Below are 27,159 nucleotides of genomic sequence, written 5' to 3' on the forward strand. Positions count from 1 at the left end.
AATGCGACAGAACACAGTTCTGAGAAATACAAAACAATGCAGCTGAGCATAAATGAAATGTGTTTTTATAGGGGGGATTCTTTACAAGGTACCATAGGGAGGAAATAGTTAACATGATCCCAAAATTCTTCTGAAAACTCTGGTCACATGAGATTAGAACAATTAAAGTCTGTTAGGTCAGCTACACACACATAATCGATACTTCTTGTTTCAATTTTCAATGCAATTTTCAGCTAAGGCAGTATAACTCAAAAATATGTTGAATCGGCTCAATTTTTTTTATTTTTAGTGAATCGAATGCTCGCTTCATAATTTTTGGTAATAAGTTTTTGCGGAGATAGAAATTTTGAAAATCAGTTATGATTTCAAAATCAAGGTTGCTCGAAAGCAATGAAACCTTAATTTTAACCCTAAAATATTTCCTGCTAACTCTAAAAAAAAATCTGAGAAGAAAAAATACCTGATTGATAAAACAGAAGAGACGATTTCTTTGTCATAATTGTGAAGTAAATGAATTTTAAATCTGACGAGGCATTAAAACATGATTTGAACTGATTTCTATTCTTAAAAAAATTTATCGTGTAAATTGTAATGTGTCAATGTTAGATCAACAGAAACTCCGTTTAATTATTAAACGAGTAAAAAAACGCCATAATTTAGTCTTTGCTTGGCCATTTACATATGAAAAAAGTTCTGATATATAAAAATAGTTTTCATTTTCTAAGTTACGTTTTCAACAATTATTACTCTATGCTTGCTCACTAGCGTACATTAATCATACTGTTATCTGAAAACATTTAGTTTAGCCAATAATTCACTTTTTTTATCATAGATGTACATTGAAGAAACTGTACAGGCACAGAAAAAGGACGTTGCAGTATTGGAAATACTACGTAGACAAAAGACTATTGTCTTAATTGTTTATTTAACGACCCAATTCTAAACTGGAGCGGCCATTTAAATTAAAGTCTCTTTTCACTAAATCAGATTTTGACTGATTTATTTTTATTAGGACTATAAAATCTTGTTTGAAAATCCACTACTTTATAAATTTTTCCAATTTTTCTCATTTTTCATGCTCAGTTTTTTATGCTCAGTATTTTTCATGCTCAGTTTCTCTCATTTTTTCATGCTCGGCGATTATTAACACGTCCCTTTTAACTTTAACTTGAAACAAGATGGATAAATATTTAGCAGTCTTGCCGGCTGCGCTGGAATTCTCCTTGCTTTGATTAAGCAGAGATGCACCTGCAAAAAGATGCATCAGAGAGTGTATTATGAATTTTTAATAAGACAAAACTGGAGGCTGCGGTTTTAATCAAAGGGGACTAATAATTTAAAGATATTTGATTTGAAAAAATCAAATGAAAACTAGTTGAAAATTCCCTTATAAGAAAGGGAAAATTAAGGCGCAGGTAAAACCTGAATACTTGAAGATTGAATCAGCCGCCGGTTTATGCTTACGAGCAAAAGGACTGGCCTGAAAACTCCAGTGTTTCATTTTGCTCAGTCAGCAGCAAGTCTTATCTCTTAACAGCTTCATTTTCAAAAAAAATTTTTTCTCTTTTATACACACATAAAACTAGTCTTTTTCCAAGTAAAATAGAGAAAAAAATTTCTTTTTAATATCGATAAAAACCTTAAATCGAGATACGTACAATAGAGGAAACCCAGATCAGAGGGACGAAAAGGACAACAATTCTGCAGACGACCCAACAGAAGTGAAGAAGTGGACTCAACCAAGGGTGACCCGAGAATACTACACAATCGTCGACCTTAGTAAGAAGATAAAATATTGATGAACAAAAAATTTTAGATAAACCTTCCCTCATAAGTATATTTATTTAAGTTGTTCGATTCATTTATATAATCTAACAACCCTGTGCTTTGTATTTATCCAGATAATTAATTCATACCTTTTCTAACTATTGTTTCTACTACAACGTTTGCCAAGAAAACTTGACGATTTAAGTGAGACTTATAGTGGAGACTTATATTTTAGGATAAATTACTAAGCAATCAACCAGCAATGAACGCTTAGTAAAACGTCAAGAAAAATTTTTTACAATTCTGATTTTCAAAATAATGAGTTGCAGTTCCAATTTTCTGAGTTTCCGAGTTCTCAAACCTACTTTTGAAATATGGCTGAAGTTCGGCATATTGGTCAAACACTTTAATAAACGTATTTAGACTTTTAAAATATGCATGTTTCAGCTTTTTGCACTTTGAATGAACAATTTTTGCAACACAATTTTTAAGCAAACTATTCTTGATAAATTGACTCAAACTGGTTCCTAACGAAAAAACGACACAATTCTGAATTCAAACGACAGTTTTCATTGTAGGAAAAATCCCTCTTACAAGAAACCTTTTTAAGCTCAACAAGCGACACTTCCTGTAAAAGTTTTCGCATACAAAAAATAATTTTTTTTCATAGCGTAGTTATCAAAAAAATGAAGGTTAGTTTCTTGCATTTAGCGGCAGGCAACCTAAGTGTTTGTTTCTGATTGGCAATAGATACTTCGTCTAACTAAAAATTCCGCATAAATCACACTGGCGAAAAAAAAAACTTTCAAATGGTGGTACTTTACAAATTGAGTAATTTTTTGATGTCACTGTTTGGATCTTGTTATTTAGTTTTGCAAAACTTTTGTTAAACTTAGCAATAATTTAGAAGCTAAAGAAAAATTGTTTTGTAAGAATTTTTTAATGGTTCTTGAAATCAGAATAAAGGATGGTTTCTTCTAAAAATCACGAAATTCCTTCAAAAAACTGAAGGCAAAAATAACTTTTTTCAGCCTAAAAGTAAGAATAATTTCAAAGTGTTAAGGGGTTGTCCAATAATGTTTTTTAAAACTATACTACTCCTGCAATCAGTTTTTCGATTTGAATCTGCGATAGTTCACAAACAATATCAGCCTTTCGAAGGCTAGTAAAAAATTTTGTCAGACTTTGTATGCGCTAGTTTTGACGTCTTTGAAGTAAGCACAGCATTAATTTTTTTTCAGCTGCTATTATTATTTAGCGCCTGATTTAAGACGTCAATAAGGCAATAAGAAGACAACATTTCTACATTATATCAGTTGATTAAAAAAATTTTCGTTCCAAACTAATCTAAAAAACAGTTCATCGATTTCTTTAGTGTTCTACCTAAAGATTTTGATTCTTCCCATATCAGATTTAGCCGTTTTTTTTCTAGAGCCTTAGTTTTTGCGTAGTTCATACTTGCGTGACATAGACATGACAATTAGAGACGCTTCTTTGCATCAAATTTGTGCGCCGCAAAAAAAATCTCCACAAAAAAGCCAAAGAAGACGTTTTTAGACTCTTTTTTTATACAATTGAGAACAACATATTGCGTTTTTGAGCTCTTTCCTCCTCAAAATTAGTATATACTTTGGTCGACTAAAGTTTTGGTCGACCAAAATGGATGACCTACACGGCAGGAAAGATTTGGCGGGAACGGGAGTGGACGCTCCTCCACCTCAGAGTTCCGACCCTCCTCACTAACCAAAGGGTCCCCTTCTGGTATTACCTTAAGACATCCACTTTAAGCCGACCGACCCTACAGTTTTTCTGAAGGCGCCTTTGGTGCCAATAAACACTAAATTTGAAGGGGAGCGCGCGCCAACATAAAACTCTTTTTTTCGGTCAAAATTTTCCAAACAGTGCCCAAAAACGGCACTTAGACCTGTTTTTTCAAAAATCTATTTGGTTGATCGAAAAACAGCCCCCGATTGATGCCTCTAAAAGGGTTGCGAATTATTTTTTTAAAATTAAAAATTCTCAACTAAAAATACTTTTTCTCGGCGAACGAAATTGATTCTCTGAGGTCTGTCCACAACACTATCAAGACGCTATTTTGCCAAAATTACTGAACTCAGGAAAGTCTGTAAAAAGTTAGGCCAAAAATGACGTATCGGGCACTTTTTGATCAAAAATTTGCTTTTTTTGGAGTCTCCTTCAGTATCAAAACAGTTCAGTTTATGATCTAAAGTTGATTGATTTGGCACAGGAAACCTACTTAGCCAGTCTCTTTTAGAAAATTCTAAATGACAACACAGGCTGCGCACCAATACACAAGAACCAAATTAAAGGATTGATTTACGGGACGCAAGCAGCGTCCGTTGCCATCTGCTGTGTCAGTATGCCACGCAGCTGTTTGTGGAATTATACATGAAATTGTAAAATCACTTCAAAAATAATTACAAAAATTTTAAGATAGCCGTTATTATTCTAAAATAGCTGGTAGTATTTCGAAATAGTTTCTATCTTTTTTTAAAACAGCAATCATTTGTTATGGTTGCTTTTAATTTTAAGTGGTTTGTTATAGTTTTTGTTTCAAAAAGCGCTAGAAAATTGACGTTTTGAAAAGTAGCATTTTCGATTAGTCTCTTAAAAATACGGCTAAGAATTTTCGATTGGGATCTGATTTTTCTGATCATGCTTCGCAAGTGTTCTTGAAAGCAGATTCTTTAGACTTCAATTGGACTCAGAGTCTTCGCATCACTGAATGCAAACTTTTTCAATATTCAATCCTTTACATTGTCAACTTGGGGGGTGTCTATACTTTATAATCCCTTATTTCACCTTTTAAATTAAAGTATAATGCCGCGGGTATTTCCTTTTAAATAAAATTAGGTTATTATCTCAGGTTCCATTTAGAATTCTTTTTCAAACTTTTCCTTCTTTCTGCGCTTGACTTCCTTTTAAACAATGATTAGATGGGATTTGTTGTCCTCATGAGTACTGTTGAATTGCAACTGAATTGATTTGTTTGTCCAAGTGAGGGGAGTCCACAAGTGCTTTTTCCATCACTATTTTAATTGAAAAAGTGTATATAAACATCTGCGCTTTATAGCTTTGTGGTGTCCATTCTTTTCAAAATTTAAATAGTTACTCGTTCTTGCCTTAAATTTTAATTTTTTTTTATTTTGGCAGAGTGAGATTTGCAGTTTTTAAAATTTTTATTTTCAAAAAAAATTAATAATTTGCCGATAAATTTCTAAGCTACACTCGTTACTTGGATTCATAAATAACAAATTGTTTTTTGACAACAAATTCCTATCATCTCTCAGCTGCAAAACTGTTGGACTCCCCTCATTTCAATTTCATTTTAATGAAGCAAATATACTTTATCTATTTGACTATAAGATTGGGAACCGGTTTCTAGATTGACTTTGAAAAGTATGCTAAAATTTTTATTACCCCCTGCGGGTTTTCGAACTTATCTTCGTTCGTAAGACTTAGAGGGAGCCACTTTTTTAATATTATTTGATACTGAATTTGTTCTTATTTTAAACTTTCTCATCTCTGAATTAACAGGCAACTTTTGTTCCCTTCTCGAGATTTTTAAATTTTAAATCTCAGCCTAATCTTACTTTTTAACCAAGTTCGTTTTTTACCGGTCGCAAGTTGCTTTCTTTGATACTGAATTTTCTATTTGTTCTTATTTTCAACTTTCTCATCTCTGAATTAACACGAAACTTTTGTCCCCTTCCTCGAGATATTGAAATTTGAAAACTCAACTTAATCTTACTTTTTAACCAAACTCGTTGCTATTACCGATCGCAAGTTGCTTTCTAGTATACCTTAAAAGCCAAGTTGACGGAGATTTATAACTTAAGCATCTATTAGCTAAATTTACTGGACCATAACCCATAATCAGAACATACAGTTGAATTGTCGCTGATTGAAGGTAATCCGCAAAATCCTCACGAGCGACAATTATGGAATTAGTTTGTGCAAGATGGTCTAATTGCTGAACAATTTTGATAATCCGATAGTCAGCTGCGCCGCTCATAGTCTTACCATTTAATACCATACTTGAATACCATGCTTGCCTTCCCAACATTTGCCATTAATTACTTTCAAACTGTTCAATAGCTGGATTGATTGAATTAGTTCGAAATCTTGGCATAAACTTGATCGAAAACAGATTTATTTGAATGACGTAACAAGATAGCGAGCAATTGTTTTGAAAACATCTCAAATTTTTCTCGCGAGATTTAATCGTTATATCGGATTTCTTAAGGTTTCAAACTTTGGATATCTTTGCTAAGTTTGGCTGAAGTCAGGCCAAGTTTCTCACATTCTCACACATTTTTTACAAATCCGGATAAAGCCAGGATAATCCGGGGTGTATAAGTGAGGAGCCCTCGCTTCTCGACTTTCGTGAAATAGGATCCCCCTGGTCATTGGTAGTGTTACTTCCTGCTGATTCAAGTGAGGCGACGCTTATTCTTTAGTTATCGCCCCGCTTATAGTTTGCATATCGCAGTTGTCAATCATAAACATCGGAAAGATACCTAAATTCGAGTTCCAATTGGTCAAGCTATCAAACGCATTTGCTCACATCTGAAGCCAAGTTTGAGTAAGTTACTATTTACACAATTCATACCACGTCGAGTAACCCTTTGAGGAACACCAGCTAGAGTAAACTCAATTGTTTGGTCTACAAAACAGACTCATATCTTCACAAACCTCAACCGTAGAACAAATATCATTTGCAAACAAATTACTTAACAAGCAGAAGCACCAAAGTTCTATTTGATAGTTAGTTCAAACCGAAAAGATAATTATAAAAAACAAAAAATCCGAAATGGAAGCCTCCGCCCCAATTTTATCTTGGACTGAAATCGAGACAATGAAATCCGAAGAGCCCGTAGTTTTCACCCAAATGTGTCTAAACATGTTGAAATACATCACCCCAGACCTTTCAAATGATGCTACGAGGAAGATCCTGGAAATCAGGGAGTTCAAACCTAGTTTAGGCGGCGTAGGTTCGAATCCCGTCAGAAAATCGAGCAGGGACATGAGTGCGGATCACATGAGTTTGGCGGTGGCGACAAAAGAACCTATCTGTGATTCGTCAATTTGCATGATTCTCATCAAATACTTGGAGAACTGTAAGTATCGGTAAAAATGTGGGAGATCCGAAAAAGTGTCAGATAATGGCCACGGCATGGCATCCGAGTATTTGAGCCGGTCGTTTTATAAAGTTTCAAAAAGAGACACTTTTAGTGCAGAGGTGTTTCAGAATAGATAATTTTCAAAAAGAGACTATGTAAACTAATTATAATAGACGAGTTACGGAATCAATTAATGTTGCTGATTTGATTTTGTTTTCGCTTTGCAGATTGTGAGAAAGAGGGCATCTTCCGCATTCCCGGAAACCAGACTAGGATAGAGAGACTGACTGTTGAATTGGAGGAGAGGAACCTGATCAACTTCGCCAAGAAGAGATACTCCCACAACGACGTCTGTTCAGTCCTCAAGGGCTACTTAAGGAGGAGTCCCCACTCGCTCATTGAACCCAATTTGCACAAGGCACACCTACTAGTAGCAGGTAACAACACCACACTACTTTAAAGTTATCGTTTTTTGTGTTGCTTTTTGCTATTTTATATAAAAGTTTTTAAAGAAATATGACAATCACAAGGCCCTTTTGTATAAAATGGAAAGCACCTAATGAGAACGCCTTGAAATGTTGCAAGAAAAAACTTCTCATCGAAACCCTTTTTCCTCTTCGAAACATAGATCCGTTTTTTTAATTGCAAGAAGACGATCCAATTCTAGCTTCTGTTTTTTTTATAACAACACACATTTTAAAACTTTCGTTCATTTGTTTTTTTATTTTGTTTATTAATCATTTTTAATACAAAAAAGACTGTATGCAATCTAAATTGTTAATAAAAACTTGTGCATTATTGACTGTTTAGTTTAGCATATCAGTTACTGATCAGATATTAAATCAGATCAGTTATTAAATCAAACTTAACAGATAACAGATTCAACTTATTTTTTAATTTCGACATTACAGCACTAACTTACATAATAAGAACTCAATTATGCGAATCTTGTCTTTATGACTTGTTAATTATCATTTTGATCTAAATTGAGTCACAATCGAAACCCGTTTTCACCAAACTTAGATCCGCTTTTTTGATTTGGAAGAACAAAGATACAATCAACATCTATGTTTTGTTACTCCCAGGAGGAATAATCTTCCTCTGTTTGATTGGGATTATTTCCCTCCGTCAAATTGAGAACACTGAATAAATGGCCAACAGTTTTTCTCACTAATCTACCCTTAAAAGGGAACAGTGTTAATCCCTGATCCAACTTTAAAGAAACTACATGCGATAGTTTTGGTTTGTCTAAGTAGGATGATTTAGAAAAAGACAACATAGGATTTAGAAGTGAAAGCATTGACCAGTTTGGCTGTTTAGATATCACCTTTGATCTGGACTTGGCCCGGCAGCAGAGGGTTAAAAACTGGGAATCCGATGACAAGTTCCAGTACTGTGAGGTCAGTGACCCCTTAAGTGAGGAGTTCGTCACAGCGAAGAATCGTCATATCGAGGCGCTACAGATCCTGATGTCTCTGATGAGCAAAGATAGATACGATGTTCTGAAGAGTCTGATTGGTCTCTTGTACTCTATTGCGAAGAAGCAGAGTTTGAACAAAATGTCGGCTACTAATTTGGCCACCATTTTCACCCCCTCTGTATTATGGCCTCTACCTCCCGTCATCAAGGTATGCGATCGGATCAATCGGGCTTTTTTCCCGTTTTTTTGAGTTAAAATAATTGACAAATCCTAAGCAGTCGGCGATGAATTTGATCAGAATTTGTTTTTTCTATTAAAAAATTTCAAAAAAATAAGCTCAAATATGTCAAAAATTATAGACTTATATTTAAAAAAAATCCAAAAATATTCCTTATGAAAATCATAAAATTTGATAATGTAGCTATTTAAAATTAAACTTAAATCGAGAATTTACAAAAACGAAACACTTTTGTGATACATTGGAACTCAATTACAAAAGTCTATTTTTTTAGAATGGCAAGCACACGTTCAGACACCATAGCGAAGCAGACTTGGAAAACATGCAGAAGTCCTGTTATGCAGTGACCTTCATGATCCGACACTTCAACAGAATTTTCACAGCCCCTCATGCCGAACTAGTCCTCAAGGTCAGCCAATACTACACTGCCAAACAGATCATCAGACAATCTAGGGCTCTAACACCTTCCAGGTTCGCTGCAACTGAAACCCTGCACCCATCGTTAGCCCGTATTACCAGGTCGACCTGTCATCAAAAAAACACATCTGCAGGATTTGGCGGTTCACTTAAGCGAACGCTCTTTAGTACTAACCCAGTCACTTCAGCTGAAAGTTCAGCCAAATTACATCCATCAAGCCGAGATTCAACTAGCAGAAAACGACCTGTGCCTTGTGAAGGCAACGAGAAACCCGACCTACAAGAGAAGAAGTCGAAGCGAAGTCGCTCGGTCGGTGCTTCGCTTAAGAGCAGATTGGTGTCTTCAGTTGCGGGTTTGAGGAAAAACAGCGCGGCGTCGCAACTCTGCTCTGCGCAACAACTTTACGTGAGTATTCAAAAATTCTTCGAATTATTAAAGAGTTATCAATGCTAACTTTTTATTTAAAAAATAAGGTTGGAAGTTGATATATGCTACTTTAACATACGTAAGATATGGTATATGCGACAGTGAGGTATTTTTCTAAATAAAATAACACTCTAAAGTGGAACTACAATATATATGAAACTGATTGTTCATGACCTCAAATAGTAATTAAATAGTAAAACCGCTAGCCTGCAGCAGTTTTCAGTACTCAACGAAGATGAAGAGCTTTTGTTCGCAATGAAGTAATAACGAGCACGCAGTCTGTAATAACTTTGTTGTTGTTTTCAGGTGCAATCTGAACTTGGTGGCCTCATGTGTTCCTCGCCCGCCGGAATAAAATCACCCGGAAGCTACCAACTTCTGTTCTGAACAAATTTGGCACCCACTTTTACTCAATTTGAGTCAAATCTTCTTAATCTTCCGAGTAAACTTAATTCGACCTTATTCATCCCAATTTGTAAATGTTTACTGTATATAGTTTGATACTTTGAAATTTCTCTTTTAGAGTATTTGATACTCAAAATTAAATTATATTAGAATTTCTATGGTTTTAACTGAGTAAACAAAAACACAGGCACTAAATCCGATCCAAAAAAACCTCAATCATTTCGGCATTCCGGTGCCGCGATCCAGTGTCGACAAAAAAGAGTGAATTAATATTCTAGTGGCTTAGTAATTCTAACTGATAGTTCGTAAGGTTTAATGTGTCCAAAATTTTGTCTACAAAAATATACAAAAACTCACCACATTAAACATACCAGCTCATGGAAAAGCTATCCTCATACTCCCAAAGTAATGACTTCATCTGGTTTAAAAACATTCAGAATGAAGTAATTGTCTTTCTACATATACAAGCAGGACTGATACAACTTCCCAATCGTTGAGTTTGAAAAATTACATGTAAAATATTATTGAAACTTTCGTCGAGGTATGTACCTATCGTCATTTTCCGAATTGAGGATGGGTCGTCCATGGAACAGCTATCATAAGCAACAGACCGATTATTCCTCAGTTGCACTCAATTCAATTATTTTCGTTTCGACATTCAAAACAAGTCATGAAACATTTGAGCTAGCTTGTTATGATAAAGCATTGATCTGTTCAGTGATTGCATTTGGCTTAAAAATTAAAAAATACTGCGAAGAAGTACGAAAAGATGTTGAAATTTCGTAAGGTTTAATTTGTCCAAAAATTTGTTCACACAAAAATAAACAAAATTTCATGCCAGCTCATGATTGTTATATGTGATGGTAGGGATCGTCCATTTCACGCGACACCCATTTTTGGCAGAAGCAACCCTATTTTATTTCTAAAAGCACCTTATGGCGGCAATTTTTATATTATTTTGAGAGCTGTTCAAATTTAGTCTTTTTGATTTATTAAGAAATCTCGGAAAATCAATTTGAGAAAATAGTCAAGAAAAATTTCCAAACGGTGTGAAATTCCGCCCTTCACTTTGAGAAAATGCTTACTGAAATGGAAGCGGTGCTAAAATAGCTTAAACACTTGAATTTGGACCTGCGCAAGAATAATTTGACCTATGGGTGGTTTGAGCGGTCACTTCAATGGATGGATCCAGCGATACCACATAATAGTTACATAAAGTTTTTTCTTTTTATTTATTTTTTGCTCTAGTTTTTCACAGCTTCTAAATTAATTTGAAAACTGGGAAAAATATAACAAAAAGAATAGACGACCGTGGCAAGTTTGCTTGATGGCACGCAGAAGGAAGATTACTTCAAAGCAATCTCAGTGTTGTGGCCTGAATGTAGGTGTTGTAAGCCCAATTATCCCGTGTAAAAGGCGCTTACAGAATAACTTTTGTTCTTTCCAATGAAAATGCTGTCAGAGTACTCATCCTGAAAGCTGATGAGTTTTGACATCCCAAGTCAATCACTGAGGGTAGGAGTAAGAAAGTTAATCACCCCGCCCCTAGTAAACTGATACTATTAGCATTTTCGTATTTCGGGGGGTGGGAAAAAGAACAAGTTTGCAGATGATTTTTCCGAGTATCTATTTTATATTTCTCGGATACCCAATACTTAAAAGTGACAATCATGCAGCAAAATATACATTTCTGATTCGTCCAAAATCCGGTGCATCAAAATACGAGAAAAATTACATAATCAAGCTGCAAGACTATAGTTTTTTATTGGTTGAAACTCAATGCAGCTAGATATGTCATTGCGCGTCATTGTGCTACTTAATTTAAAAACTAACCTGATTGGAAAATACTCTGATTTTCTATAATTTCATTTTCCTACAGTAGTGTAATCTGATCAGATGGTAAAATTGAAACTAAGCTTTTGCAAAGGCTAAAAAGTTTGATAACATAATTGAAACTGCTTCGATATACCACGCATGTATATATCACTTTCGATCAAGAAAAGCAAAGCGCCTCAGTATACGGTGTCAGGTATAAGCAAGGAAATAACTATAAATTTACAAGTGCAAATAATTTCTGATTCCAAATCAAAGTAAACCGCTACCAAACTCAAAGTAAACAACTGAATCCATTCCAAATCTGTTTCTACCCCCAAAATGCAGTAGACCAAAATAACAAGCAGATTTCCTCAGACTGCAAGAGCGAAAAACCGAAACTAACTCAGACTCAAATAAATCATTGCAAGTGTCGATCGAGAAACAAGGAAAGAGAGAGTGATCTTCAGCTGCTGAAACATTTGGGCTGCAAAACTTGAATAGTTATTGTTTATTTTCTATATTCATGTTAGTCTGAGTAAATTTTAAACGCCTTTAAACCAAATGATTGGTTATCTTAAAATTCAACAAGAAATTAACCGTTGAACCATTACTCTCATTGAATGAAAGCTTAAGAAATCGTATACAAGTTCTATATTTCCACAGAGTAGAAAAAGAGAAATTTATCAATGAAAGCTTTCAGTGGAAAGTTCTCTATAATTCGATACTTGCTACTGAACAGTTTCTAGACTTCAGAATTGAAACATTTTAGTTCATTGAAAAACTAGTTTGATGATTTTGTTCAGATTTGTGAAGAAAATGCTGAAGAAATAGGCATTGTTTCGTTTATTGAGTATTTCAAATATTCAATTTCAAGATATAGTTTATTTTTGTTTCAATCAAGAACTGTTGAAGTTGAGAAAGCAAAATTCAAAAATGAAATTTAGCTTAGGGTCGGGGTCCTAGTTATTATTTAAGCGCAAGCCTGGGTTGAAGGTGATTAATATCGGTTTGATCGTAATCTTGTTTTCCTTTTTGATTATAATAGTCAGTCATGTTAAGGAAATCATTACTAATACTTGGTGGCTTGACTTATTTAGTTCTAGTAGACTTTCAATTTTTTCATATAAATCTTCGTTTTCACACATTTGGATAAAAGTTGAGCAAGTATAAAATGTAGGGGGGGGGGAGTACAATATCAGGGTTGCTGGTAACGGTTTATATGCAGTTCTAAGCCTAATAACTTTTGTTGTAAGCAAAATGGAAGCTCTACTAATGGGACCTTTTTGGTTCTCCTATGGTAGGGAGAGCCATTAGTTGAAGCGTAGTATGAGATGAAAAACACTGTAAAACTGCTAAATCAAAATTTGAAATAAGTAGAAATATATTAAATTTTCAACATTTTCTTAATTTTCTGAGAAAAGGATTTCGACTAATTAGAGGTTCCGAACCCGATAACTTTTGATATGATCAAGATACACAACTGTCTAAGATGATCTTTTCTGTTCTTCTATGATAGGGCAACACAGTACTCTAACTATTTTTTTTATTTCGATTATAAATTGAGTTGTAAAAACTTCTCAAAAATTTTTATGTGAAAATTTGAAAAAATCCAAAAAAAAGGAAAAAAACAGTTAGAAACAAAAAAATTGATTTTTTGTCTCTAACTGTCCAATGAAGCTTCCAATTGATCAAACAAGAGACATAACACAATGAAAGAGCTTTGAGAAGCTCTAGAGATGTTTTTTCGTAAAGGTGATTTTTTCCTTTGGGTGTCTAAATCGTCAGCCGAGATGAAAATTGAAACTTTTTATTTTCCAGCAGCCTCCCGGAACCAAAGTTCGTCCTTGGGACGAACATTGCAAGAAATGCATTATTTTTGCTTTCAAACAACTACTTCACGGTAATTTTTCATTTTTAAGATTATTGATTTTTTGAACTACATAAAAAATAAAAATTTTATAAAATAACAGAAGCAAACGGATTGATTTATATTGAACCACAGGCTCAGAGCGTGAAATTTTTTAAATTGAAATAGAAGATTTTGTTGATTATTTTTTTTGAAAAAAATTTGATTTCGAAATTTTCATCTTTTCTTTAAATAGGATTTCGACTAATTCTAGGTTCCGAACCCGATAACTTTTGATATGATTAAGATACACACTTGTTTAAGACGACTTTTTCTGTTCTTCTATGCTATGGCAAGCCAGTAGCTTAACTTTTTTTTTATTTCGACTATAAACTGAAAAGTAAAAATTTTTCAAAAATTTATGTGAAAATTTGAAAAAATCAAAAAAAGAAAAATTTATAAAAAAAATGGATTTTTTTATTTTTTGTCTCTAACTGTCCAATGAAGCTTCCAATCGATCAAACAAGAGTCATAACACAACGAAATATCTTTGAGAAGGTCTAGAGATGTTTTTACGAAAAGTGATTTTTTCCCTTGGGTGTCTAAATCGTGAACCGAGATGAAAATTGAAACTTTTCAACTTCCAGCAGCCTCCCTGAACCTAAGTTCGTCCTGCGCATACATAGCAAAAACGCATTACTTTTGCTTAAAAACAACTACTTCACGGTAAATTTCTGTTTTTAAGATTTTTGTTTTTTGAACTACATAAAAATTTAACACAAGCAAATCGATTGATTTGTATTGAACCATGGGTTCAAAACGTCAAGTTTTTTAGATTGGAATAATAGATTTTGCTCAAGGTTCTGACCACGACAATTTTTGATCTGATAAAGATAGTCGCTTGGTAATGAGGACCATTTCTGTTCGTCTATAGTAGGGCAAGCCATTGGATTTATTAATTTTCCACCTGGATTATTGGTAGAGTGAGAAGTACCTTGTGACGTTTTTTGGGATGAAAAAGAATAATCAAAAAATTTCAAAAATTTAAATTAACCTAAAATTTTGTTTCCAACCGTTTGCTATGAGTTTTTTTGTCGTACTTGGAAACAAGGGGATCCTAGAACTAGTCTAGTATAAAAATAAAAAATTTGTTTATTCCAAAAATAAAGAACTTGGTGGACATTCTACCTGATACGCTATATACCTCTTTCTAGATTTTTCTCATTAAATTTCTCTCTAAGTTTGATTGAGAACAACACACTAAAAATTAATTGACACAATTGATAACGAAACAATCAAGGAATGTCAAGCATAAACTGATTCATGAGCAGTTCTCTGGTATTCTAGATTTTATGAGTTTGTTTCGATTTTTCATACTAAGTGTATTTTTCTGAGCCAAAGATGGCGAATTGGCTAAATCTATTTTTCAATAAATTTTTAAAAATAAAGAATATGAAGAAGCTAGAAAAAAGTTTTGATCGCTGTTTTCCGTTATCAAAGGTTCTATAAAATTGTTTTGATTATTCATACTTTGTCTAAATGAGTTTTTTAATTGTTTTTTTTTAGTAAAAATTTGAGATAAATAGAGCAAAAAAAAAGGTAATATATTTTAATTATCAGCTTTTCTGACGGATAAAACAGTTTATCCACTGAACCATTTTTCTAAATTCGATGTTTGTTATCAAAAACGAGTTAGTAAAAAAAACCAGCTGAATCTCAAAGAACTTTGAGACTATATATTCTCGTTGCAAGACTCAAAACATTGAAGTTTTTGAAATGTTTCTGCAGTGAACGCGCATAAAAAAAATTTTGTTTAAGAACCTCCCAACATGTGCCCCAAAACAAACTATGAAAAGTTTTCACTTAATTGATATTTCTTCTCTTAACAAAATCATTACAATAAAAGCTACCACGAGTAGTGTATTAGTATGAACCTACTTTATGTTCGGACATATCTGGCAAACACGAGTACTCATTTGGTGGCACTTTTTTACTACTCTTGATCTGTATCATTTGAAATTTTATTGCAACTATTCGCTGCTTTTTTGTGGCTTATGTTTAAGATTTTCAAGCATGAGTGGCTGAATGGGAAGTACGTGAGAGTTTCATTCTCAAGGTTGAAGGTTCGATTCCGTCGCGTAGGCAAAGTTTTACTTAGTTGAGACTTATTTCTACTTTTTTCATTTCACTTTACAGAGCTGCTTTTTGTCGTTTTTTCGCTTTGTTTAAGAATATCTTAGTTGCTTCTGTGTTTCATCAGCAAAACAAACTTGGAGAAGTTTTCTTACCATTTTTGAAAAAAGGTACAGAATAGTTGTTTTCGGAGTAGTTTTTCTTTTTCCCAGACCAATTGCGGCCATTTAATTGGAAATAATTCTTTATCATCCAAATTTTTTTTGTCTTGAGCTGAATTGTTGTTGTCTTGAGCTGAATTGTAAAAAATCATTTGCATTTGACCTGTGTGTAATTTTTTTAGTATGGCGGTTTAAGAATGATTAAATTGAGGGCAATTAATGCGGGATATATTTCATTCTACTCAAGCTTATTTAGTTAATCCACCTAAATAAATAAAGAACTTTGGAAAAAACAAAAGTAGCTGCCTTTGTTATTATTTCCTTTTTTTTGGAGAAAATGCAGATTGTTTGTCCTATGAGTATTTTTCAAATTAAAAACTGGGCACTTAAAATGAGAGATTAAACAAAAAATCTTTTTTTACCTATGAAATTGTACTTGAGTTCAAGTTTAAAATTATCACGCCTTCCTTTTTTGTGACAATCGAGGGCTCAGAAAACTGGAAAACTGGCTAAGCTCTGGACAACTTTATTCACACTATGCAGATTTTAATAATCATGACGAAACATAAGGCGAAACTTTTCATGAGTGTTCAGCTATTCCTAACAACAAAATCAATCCAAACTGTTTTGTGTATAGCAAAAAACAATCGTAATTATATTTCTTCGATTCAAATTTCTATACTTGATGTTTTTTATTGTACGTAAATTATGGTGTTTTCCAAAGAAAGAGACGGAAAATTATTATTTGAGCTCAGGTGGTTTTTTTAATGACGAATATCGCTTTTTTATTAGACAAGTTTGACGTAAATTTTATATACCAGCCAAAATTTTTCGTTGACTTGAGTTAGAGTTACAGAAGACATTTAACCTGTTCTCGCGAGGGTTTCGTTTCTCCAGACAACGTCGACTTTCACTAGCAATTTACGATGGAAATTTCTTAAAAATCAGCCGAAAAGTATTGTTCTCCTGAAAAATAGCTAATTTTGCCAGTTTACGGTAAATAATGATTGATGTATATTGTGCGACTATTGTGTATAATCTTAAAAATTCGATCATATTATTGATTAAATTATTTGAAGATTATATCCGATTTTTGGTGATTAAATCCTCCTAATTTTACTATGCTGCATGAGAGGCTCATCTTCTTGTTACAGATTGTCAGTGTTCGACTCGGTAGTTTTGGCGTAGGTTTTGCCTGGCTGAAATTCAAACTGATCCACTTTTGGGTAGAAACTTTGGTCTTTTGTTACCGATTACCATTTTGTAAAGTTATAGAGGATTTGAAGATTTGGCCAACTTGTAGCAATTTATGGTGCAATAGATTATGTGCTAAAAAACCAGTACGCAGAGATTTAGTCCGAGTAAAAAGTCGTTCAAAATTGAATTGAGGCAGGTTAATTAAAAGTTTTTGAGAAAAACACGACCCTGCCTCCTTCGGGAACTGATGCCTTTGACCATGTTGTTGCTGTTTGAGATTTGAATAGTCAATATCATTAACCAAAAATGTGTACAAATTGGTCCAATTAGTTTAGAAATAGTAAATGGGGCTTAAACACGACTATGTAACTAGGAATGCATACCTCATGATGTTGTAGGCTTCTTCGACTGTTTTATTTGTCAATGAGATTCCATTGATGGAGAGGACAGCCGGCACTTCACCCAATTCATAGTTTTACTCTAGGGTTTCTCCCATTTAGTAGATAATGCTTCTCCTATTCTCCGAAGGAAACTTGCAAATACTGAAGCAAGCATTCCATCAACAGACAGGACAAGAGGAGTGAAAGACATATATCCTTCCTGACACGCGTCTGAATATTTTGTCTTTTTCTCAACCTCTGCTGAGTGCAAAAGACTCATGGGGCTTCTGTTCTGATAGGAGATGGCGTCGGTGTCAGAGACACGAATATCAACAGACGCTCCTCCCTGTCTAACATAAACTCCACGACAAAACAAATCTGCAATTAATGCGGGTGTCTCATCTTGCGCGTTGTATTCTCTAATAACAGGCTCACTCTGTACATCCTTCCACACTAAAGAAGCTAAGTCGCCTACAGCATCCCTAATCTCATTGTGCCATGAAGTTAGGAGACCACTTTTTTTGCACGCTAACGCATGCCGTAGGGTAAATGGTGACTGGCAAGCATCACAAAAAATTGGCGAAGCGATCAAGTTTTTGTTATACCGGACACTCAAGGCATCCCGAAACTCCACTTCCGAAAGATCAAAGTTTTCTGCAGCAATCGGTAACGCTGTCAGCCGGGTAGACAAGCTTCCTTCATTGATTGTTTTTACTGCGCGAACTTGGTCTGAAATCGACGAAATTCCAAGTATCGCAGGTAAGAATTTCTCCACCAGAAGGGTCTCCAGCGGTTGAAAAGCTGACTAGAAACACCCAAAACACATGGGAAAAATTCCATTCCGCTTGTAGGGACTTAGTCAGTCCTGATAAAGCACATTTTGGTTCTGTTTTTGCCACAAAGTTTCTCGATTTTGTCTACCCTTTCAAGTTCTTTCTTTTTCAGGTAGATGTCCTTCTCATTTCCGCCTCCAATGAAACCGCCCAAAAACTTCTTCCCGTCCACTGAAGTAATCGAGTACTTGTCAAATATGTGATGCGCTTCTTCAGCATATTGTTTATCGACAACCAAAAAACTTTTGGAAGGCTCTGGAAAGTAACCGAAGACGGAACCTTCCTCAATCAAGTTTTTGAGCCAATCTCCAATTTCCGCGGTTTCCGCAAAATCATCAGCATACCAACTTTGTAACACATTGTTCGGATCCTTTAACTTCCGACCAGGGGAAGAAGTGAAACACCATAGAAGAGCATTGCCAGTGGGTCTTCCTGTGTGGTTCCTTCCCTACTGTATATCACTTCATCGGCGCCAGCAACGAAAAGCGACGCGAAGCCTCTGTAAGCGTTGAAGAGATATCAAGAACATCTAGGCCACAATATTCGAGCATTCCACAACGCTGCTTCACGATTGAGCGAGTTGAAAGCATTTGATACATCCATCAACAGCATGCCACAGCCATTTTACTTGTCATCAAAAACATCAGAGAGCGCATGAATTGCACCTTCAACGCCAGCTTCCAGCCCACAAGCTAATTGATCAATCGAACATGTTTCTTCAAGGTCAGTTTTTGTGAACTCAGCCACACTTTTGCAAACTATTCTCCGTAGACATTCGCCTATGCCAATAGGTCGCACGCCAGGACATTTACCAAGCGCAATCAATCTTCCAGAAACCAGTGCTCGTACTTTCGACCATGGTAAGATTTGATTTGACATTTTTATGGCGAGAGTTGCAACTTCGTCTCTCAAGTGTGAACTGTGAGCCCCAAGACGTAATAAAACCGTCTGGCAATGCTCAGAATCTGTTCCCGAAGCTCCCGAACTGCCGTCCAAAGAACGTGTCGTCTTTTCAATGGAAGCAGAACTGATTAAAACATCTTCAACATCTGATTAAAGCAATCGCGAAGAGAGATGTGACTTGTGTGGCTCTGGATGGCTTGACTTCAAAGTCTCTAAAACGGTCACACCTTTCTTCACCTCTTGCATCGGATCAAGCACACTTCCGCTTGCTCTCTCCGAGAGCCACCGCATAGCACTTCTCACTTTACCTTTCATCATTAATGAAGCAAACACTTTCGAGACATGTTTGTCGTCCAAATTATCTTGATTTATTTGTTTCTTTTTGCCACATCTCACTGCTTCTGCCAACAACTTGTCGAATTTGTTTTCCTTCCAGTCTTTAATGCGCCGTCCAATAAGTGTTCCAAAGTCTTTTGATGCTTTGATCATTGGATCTCTTTGTAACAAAACACGACTCATCACCAGAACCCTTTCTGAAATGGAATCAGCAGTGGTAGAAAGAAGCTTCAGTTCATGTGTCAGGAGGTCCACGTACTTCCTACCAATGTTACCATTAGGCAAAGTATATAGTCTTTTTGGCAACCGTACACTTTTCACCCATCTTTCAGTCCAAATCGAATGATCACGACAAGTTGATTTGTCAAAAGACGCACCGAATGCTTCCATCATTATGTCTTTGTCATTTCTTTCAAGATTCGGATCAGTTTCCGGTAGCACATCTTCTATTTGCAGGTCTTGCTTGGTTTGAGTTAATCCTGTGCGACCATTGCTTGTCGGTGTAACATTAACGCAGTCATTAATATCTTGTGATATTAACAAGTCTTCCACTTCAAACCCGCTGGTATTGGAAACACTGGGCTGCGAATCAGAATTATACCCCAGATAACTAGGCGGTTTGATATTTCTCTGAGTCCGCCTCATGATATCACGAGCGTTCCTCGAACCAAACTCGAACTCTTCCCGAGCCCGGGCCACTCTGCTCCAGAAACGAGCTCCTCTCCAAACACGAACTCTAAGCACCGGCTCTGTAACAAACACACACGAGCTCCACGCATCGGCTCTGCATCCAACACAAGCACCAATCCACAAATAAGCTGTACTCCGAACACGTGCTCTGCTCCAAACTCACGAGCTGAGCTCCAAACACGAGCTCTGATCCAAATACGAGCACAGCTTGAGATAAAATGTCCGCTCAGTTGTCGATGTTGCAGTGGTTGTTGTTTTTTTCTAACTGACTGTTGGCTCTCTGCTGAAAATACTCGAAAATTAAGTTTGACTAGGCTTGATTTGGATAATTTTACCAATGATTTTTTACTACGCTCCCAAATTACAGAATTGCAAACGATGAGAATCATATTGTTACACTTATCTTTTGAAACAGATTAGAACTATAAAAGATGTTAATAAAGAATTTTTATTAAAGAGTATTCACTATCAAATATTCATTTCGATGTACATTTTTTCTTATTAAAAACTCGAAATTTGAAAAAACTTTAAACCATCTGTTCTGACTTTTTCCTTGAAACGTTTCTGATTTTCATGAAAAACCAGATAATTAGGACAAAAGTAGCAAAATTGAAAGGTTAAAATAAATACAATTGGAATTAAAACGAAATTATTTCAGTGAATTTTCTTTTACTTTGCGAACACCAAAAGTGTTGTAACAGGTATAGAAAATTTCTTTTCCATAAGCAAGTTAGTTCAAAGAATGATCATTCTGATGGGTATGGCAAACATGCTAATTTTGTTGAATAGTTGTTAAGACTACCATCTGCTGGGTTAGGCAGTAAGTAGCGGTAATTATTTTTCTCATTCAAATTTCTTCAAAAATTATCTGTATGTATTTTTGTCTTTGCTTTTTGTCTCAACTTCCTTTAATTCAGCTTCCGTTTTTTTCTTTCCAAATGCTGTTTATATTACCTGGTTTGTTTTCAACCCTTGAAAAATCTATTAGTTGCAAAATGTTTTAAGACCGATGTGATCTTGAAGATTATCTGCTTTCTATTTTTTTTTCATTCTTTGATTAAACGGCTTAAGCCTTTGTAATATAAGTTGAATCATTTTTTTAGGAGCTCGTAGATTTCAAGGGATTAATTGTTATATGAGATATTTTTTTTGAGGCCTAGTTCTGGGGATATGTGTGTATGTTCTTTTGCTTTGAGTGTCACTGCGGATGGGTCGAACAACAATTCTAAATTTTGGAGATGAAATGTTATTGTTTTGTGATTTCTTCTAAGCTAATCTTTCCACTTAACTTATAGGTTTTCTTTTGGAATAAAAACTTTCGATTTTTTGTGTTCGAACAACGAAGATTTTAAAGAACTTACAGCAAATTCAAGTTTTATCCTGACTAAAAAAAGCGCCAATCTAACAGTTTTTATAAATAGCAAGTTGCTAATGATACATTTTTTATACAAGGTTAAAGATAGCCGGTAGCTCTGCATGTAGCGCAGAGTTTCCTGGCCACATTTATAAAAATAATTACAGAAGATTTTTTTGTTTCTTTTTTTTTCAATTAAGTGCCGTTTTATGTGAGATAAGAGAACTATACAAACGCGTATGAAATTAGCATTTTGAACAGAACTGACAACTAATTTTTTTCATAAAATGTTTTAAAAAAAGTAAAACTTTTGTTTTTTATAAATTTGATTGTCAAGAAAGCGCTAAGGAAAGCTTTAACAAACAATTTTTTTTAGAATGATCAGTTTGTTTTTAAATCAATTGATCTTTTTATATCAATTTTATATTTCTAATAAATTTATTTTTTATATATTTAATAATCTTACTCGATCGCTCCAAAATAGACCAAAAATCAAAAAAATTAAACGAGTTTTTCTCAACACTGAAAAAATTTTTCAAAATTTTTAAATGTTCGAATAAAAACTGAAAATTTTTTAGTACGATATATCCCTCTACTCATTTCAATTATTAGCTGCTGGCACAACTGATTTTGCAAACAAAATAGAAAACGAAACAAGGATAGCCTGTTACTTACTTGAAAAAAAAAGAAAAAAAACGTAGAGTTTTTCTTTAAATATTCTCGTTTTTTTTGCGTGGTGTGATAAAAAGATCCAAAAAAAATTGGAGCTCAAATTTATTTGACAGTCATAGTTTCATAGTTTAATAAGCATATTGGAAACAATTTTTGTAGAACAATTACTAAACATTTTTTTCGAATTTTTGAACTTTTTCGTTCCAAAAAGGCCTTAAATTACACAAAAAACTAAATTTTCTTGAGTAAAACTAGGTATTTTAAGCTTTCAAGCTATTAAGATAAGCTATTTTCAAGCCTGATTGCTCGTTTAAGTCGCTCGAAACTATCCCAAAAATCAAAAATTTCAAACTGGTTTTTCTCAACACTGAACACTGGGAACGTTTTTTGGGAAATTTTTGAACAGTTTTCAAATCATGACTGTAAGTGTTTCAATGTGATAGATCACTGATGATTATTTGTGGAAGCAGATTTTGCGTGGAAAACAAAAAAAACGAATACAAAGTTCTTCCCCATTTTTCAAATGATCGGAACAAAAACACACAACACACCCGAATACAAAGTTCGTTCCTATTTTCAATGGTCGGAACAAAACATTTTTCGGTACAATAATGAAACTGTATGACAAATATTTTTCCATGTATGAAAATTGCATGATTAGCAGGTCTGGTCAACCTGGGAGTCTTTAAAAGGTTAAAAAAAGTTTCACCCATCCACCGTCCCTATAGAAACGTTTTGCACACGCCCGTGACCTGAAAAAAGCGAAGTAAAATATTTTCTCCCTAACAATCAGTAAAATGAACTCTAAGACAAAATAGACAATTTATAAATAGAAAATCACGCTTTGAAAGAGTTTTTCTTGGAACCGAGTTGATTTTTTCAAAATCTTTCTTCACTTCACGTGTCCCGGTTTTGATGAGTGAAGTTTGTCGTAAAATTGGTTGCTAACACTATTAGCATAGTCAGGAACGGCCGCCTTCAAATTTCCCTTGAAATCATTGCTCGCTTTATTCGGCGAGCATGCATTGTTAGGGCTACTGGCGCTCCTTTGTTTTCTCAATTCATTCGGCGATGCTTTTCCGTTACTCGGTGACCTTGAATTTATAGACGAAGTGGTCGATTTGCTCACACGACGCTCGATGACAATGTCGACTCGTGGACCCGAGTTAGCTATTAGTGGGACCACGTTTTCGCATACCACGTTTTCTGGTAATTTCATGTCATTGATCTAAAAAAAACAGCTCCAGGTTAATTAGATTGGATTTCTTGCAATCGATCTTTAATAACTCGAGTTTTCAACAAAGAATTGAAACATTTTAGCCAGCAGCGGATTTAGGAGGGGGCGGGGATTCGATTCTTGAGGATATTACCCCCCAGTAGTATTGTATCGTGTCCCGGATCCTAAGGGGGGGGGGGGTCCTTCCTAAGGGGGGGGTCCTCACGTAAAGCAAAATCCTAGGAAAGGGGTCCTTAATTTTTTGGAGGACCCTCATCCTAGGATTTTGTAAACGAAAGAGATTTTCCACCCAAAAAGCAGAAGACCCCCTACTTAGGATCTTGCTAAGTTTAGCTTAACAACAAGGGACACGATACAAAAATCTTTCTAATTCCAAATTTTGGGGTCCTAATTATTGGTCCTGATTAATTATATGAATCATATTAATTGTTATGCTTGTTTAGGGTAAATGAACTTTCGACCTAGTTGAAATTTGTTAGTGAACGGGGAATTGACTTTTATGGTATATAATAAAAATTCGCCGGCCATTTTGGCAGCGTAGCTTAACTGTTGGCAGCAGTAAACTAATTCCTTAACTTGACCTAAATTTTATGGTGAAAAGGCAGTAAATTGAAATTACTCTCAAAAGGCGGCGGCCGTTTCTGGGCAAAATATACCAAATGATAAAATTGTCAAATTTTGAAATAAGAAAAATGAAATTAGAGGGAACTTGGTGTACTGAAGATATTGATAATGAACATTTACAATTAAGAGTGTTTTCAACCGCAGAAAAAAACTCATTTTTCAAATTATGTAATGAACGCTACGTCGTCTTCCTCGAAAGGGCAAAGGAAATTTCAAAGAAAGAATACGAGTTGATTTTCAAAGAACAATTTTATTTGAGTGAGCTTCAACAAATCTCTTGGTGCATTTCTACAAAACAAAAGTATGGCACTGTGAGCGATTTGAATATTGCTGATTATGAAAACGTTTTCGACTATTCGTTTGACTTTAACTCATTATGGGTTGATAAAGACTTGGAGAGAAAAATCCGTCTATGTTTCAACAAGCTATCAAAATACAAAAAACTTCCGGTGGTTTATTTAATTATTTACCACCGTTATCTTAATGAGTCTAAATGGTATTTGCAAGGTCACTTTTATTTCCACTGGCTTGAAATTCAGCAGGTTGGAGAGGTGTTGGAAAAAATAAATAATGAAATTGCAAAAAAGCAGAGTAACTCCTATTGATTTGAAAATAATTCACGAAATTTATACGTCTTTGAAACAAACTTATCCTGATAATTCTAACCGACGCAACTATTTTCTAGCTGCATGTTCTCTGTTTTTTGTTAGTTCTGATAACCTTAACTACGACATTTTAATTAAGTTGAGACCTTATGGTGGCTTGATTGGAATTGATAACTCTTCCTTGGACAAATATTTGAAAAATTCCAAAATTTTACGATTGCACGCTATTTTGCACGATGCGGCCGGATTTATACACGAATTTTATCAACAGGGTCCCACGTACTGTTACATGTTGCCCTGGAACTGTAACAACAGCTTAATGGGACATTTGAGTGGAATAGCGTTCTGCCTTTTCATTAAGTTGAAAAAACCAGAAGTTTATCATTTACTAGAATGCTAGGCGAGAGATCAGTTGTGCTTGACGTGGAAGGCTTTCGTTACAAGAAAAACGCCTTTGTGGTTAAAGAATTAGCAATAACAACTTCAGACTACAGCGATCGACTCATTTTCCTACCTCCAGTGAATTTCAATATACTACCAAAGCTTGAACAAAAAGCTTACAACTGGTTAACTAATTATTTACACGGTCTCCATTGGGAAAACGGTGATTATCTTTATATAAACTTGAATCAAATACTTCAGAGTTTTGTGCTGAGAAATCCTGGTGCCGTTTTTTACGCTAAAGGAAAAGAAAAGACAGAATTTTTGGCCAAGTACTTGGACCGAAAGATTGAAAACCTAGATGATTTGGGCTGTCCTCGGGTTGAAAACTTATATTTTAAAAATTATCCAAGTTGCAATAAACATATTCCACATTACAACTCCAGGAATCATTGTGCCTTGAAGAAAACCAAGGTTTTTTATGATTGGTTGAAAAATGAACAACAGCGAGAGATCAGCGAAAGTGGAGACATACCTATCACAAAATTCAATGCTTTGTGCGTGGATGACTCCAGAGGGTGATATTAAAATTTCATTAACGAGAATAGAGCGTATTGATTGCAGTGGCCAAATTGTTCAGAGGAAGGAGCAAATAATAATTTCCGAAGAAGAGTTGTCTACGTTGAAGAGGTTTTTTCCAGTTATTGATCAATTTGTATACTTCCAGAGATTCAAGTTTATCAGAAATGTTAGCCAGCAAGCGAGGAGTATGTCTTCCCGAACTAGTCTTAGTACCCAAACGTCAGCCAGGAGTTCAGATGGATCTAAACAGCATTGAATTGCCAGATGAGATTAAGACGATTGTGAAAGAGGATACTGTGAAGAAAATAATGTACTACAAAAAAACCGCAAATATCCCAGCAAACTTTGTTTTAGAAATGCATGACATAAATGATAGAGATTTCACACGTTATGAAAATTTTTACTGTTCTCAAAAGTAATTTAATTTTTTACAAGCTTCATTCGCAGAGAGAAAAAGTCTAACGCAGTCTGTAGAATAAATAGTTTCTCAAATGTCAGAAGCAACAACAGCAGTAGATGAACCTGACGCAACATTAGTAACAGAGTTTGTTTATAACGAGACAAACAGTGAAAAAAAATCATGGAAGTTTTGTAACAATGTAACTTTGCCAAGGTCTGAAGTAGTTTTTGTTGCGCAAATGGTAGTAATTCTAATTTTACTAACTTTCTGCATTCTCAAACTTTCTTTCACTAAATTAAGTTGCGAAGAAACGTCAGTTTGGTTCTCGATTTTATCAGGCTTGGTTGGTTACGTACTACCAAACCCAAGAATATGAATAAAGTGATTGATACTTCGACAAGAATTTTTATGGCGATAGTGGGACCTTCAGGATCCGGGAAAACTGAGTTAATTTTGAAACTTCTGATGGGAAATACTTTTTACCCTAAATTTGGAACCGTTCTATATCTTTACAAAGAGATGCAACCTGCATTCTCAGAAAAAGTGTCTTCTCGCGAAGTGAATATGGAGTTCATGAAATTCGACGGATTCGAATCTGTGAGAAAATTAGAAAATGTTCTTCTAGTTTTCGATGATTCATGTGAAGACATCTATAATGACAAGGAATTTGTTAGGTTAGCGACAGCGGGTAGACATAGAGGGATAGATGTAATATATGTTAAGCATAACTTGTTTCAACAAAGTCGATGGTCGCGTACGATTGATTTGAACACTTCACACATCATTCTGTTCAAATCGCCTCGCGACGTTCAGCAACTAGATCTATTAGGAAGACAATTGAATGTATCAAAATTTTTGAGAAACTGTTACGAATTAGCTACCAGAGACTCTTTTGGACATCTTCTAATCGACTTGGACCCCCGTACATCAGATTGTTTGAGATATTGTTCAAATATCACACCACCTGGGCCAACAGTTTTTTATTTACCCTTATCTGAAGCAGAAACTACTCCAATCACAAATGAAAAAGAAAAACTTATCTATTCTGCGGCATATGGTACAACTGAAACCTGACCAGCTAAGAAGATTAATTAGAAAAACTTCAAATCGTGAGATCATAACACTTGTTTGTGAATGTTTGCTCAATGTAGTCAATGGAAACGTACCCGTTAAAATCGCAAACATCGAACGA

General features: G+C 34.9%; 2 protein-coding genes across 3 annotated transcripts in view; one reads left to right on the forward strand and one right to left on the reverse strand.

Annotated features, from left to right (window-relative positions):
• Positions 1–5,497: 5,497 nt before the first annotated feature.
• Positions 5,498–9,894, forward strand: LOC134854054 (rho GTPase-activating protein 19-like). Its single transcript, XM_063870125.1, has 5 exons — positions 5,498–6,908; positions 7,139–7,348; positions 8,232–8,539; positions 8,844–9,392; positions 9,720–9,894. Exons 1-5 carry the CDS (start codon positions 6,602–6,604, stop codon positions 9,798–9,800), a joined length of 1,455 nt encoding a protein of 484 aa, XP_063726195.1. The 5' UTR covers positions 5,498–6,601; the 3' UTR covers positions 9,801–9,894.
• A 13,005-nt stretch (positions 9,895–22,899) lies between these two features.
• LOC134854659 (glutamate receptor-interacting protein 2-like) overlaps positions 22,900–27,159 on the reverse strand; it is a 132,033-nt gene continuing 127,773 nt past the window's right edge. For both annotated transcript variants that reach the window (XM_063871006.1, XM_063871005.1), the window contains one exon: positions 22,900–23,366. In XM_063871006.1, coding sequence (XP_063727076.1) covers positions 23,031–23,366 — 336 coding nt within the window. In that variant the 3' untranslated portion in view covers positions 22,900–23,030. The remainder of the gene's footprint in view (positions 23,367–27,159) is intronic.

This window comes from Symsagittifera roscoffensis, chromosome 9 (assembly GCF_963678635.1).
Source record: "Symsagittifera roscoffensis chromosome 9, txSymRosc1.1, whole genome shotgun sequence".
NCBI classification, from domain to species: domain Eukaryota; kingdom Metazoa; phylum Xenacoelomorpha; order Acoela; family Convolutidae; genus Symsagittifera; species Symsagittifera roscoffensis.

Excerpts from the sequence above, each read along its gene's own strand:
- LOC134854054 (XM_063870125.1), top strand. The coding sequence starts at position 6,602 with ATGGAAGCCTCCGCCCCAATTTTATCTTGGACTGAAATCGAGACAATG. Across the intron at positions 7,349-8,231 it reads GGCACACCTACTAGTAGCAG|ATATCACCTTTGATCTGGAC; the intron begins GTAACAACACCA and ends TTGGCTGTTTAG. Across the intron at positions 9,393-9,719 it reads GCTCTGCGCAACAACTTTAC|GTGCAATCTGAACTTGGTGG; the intron begins GTGAGTATTCAA and ends TGTTGTTTTCAG.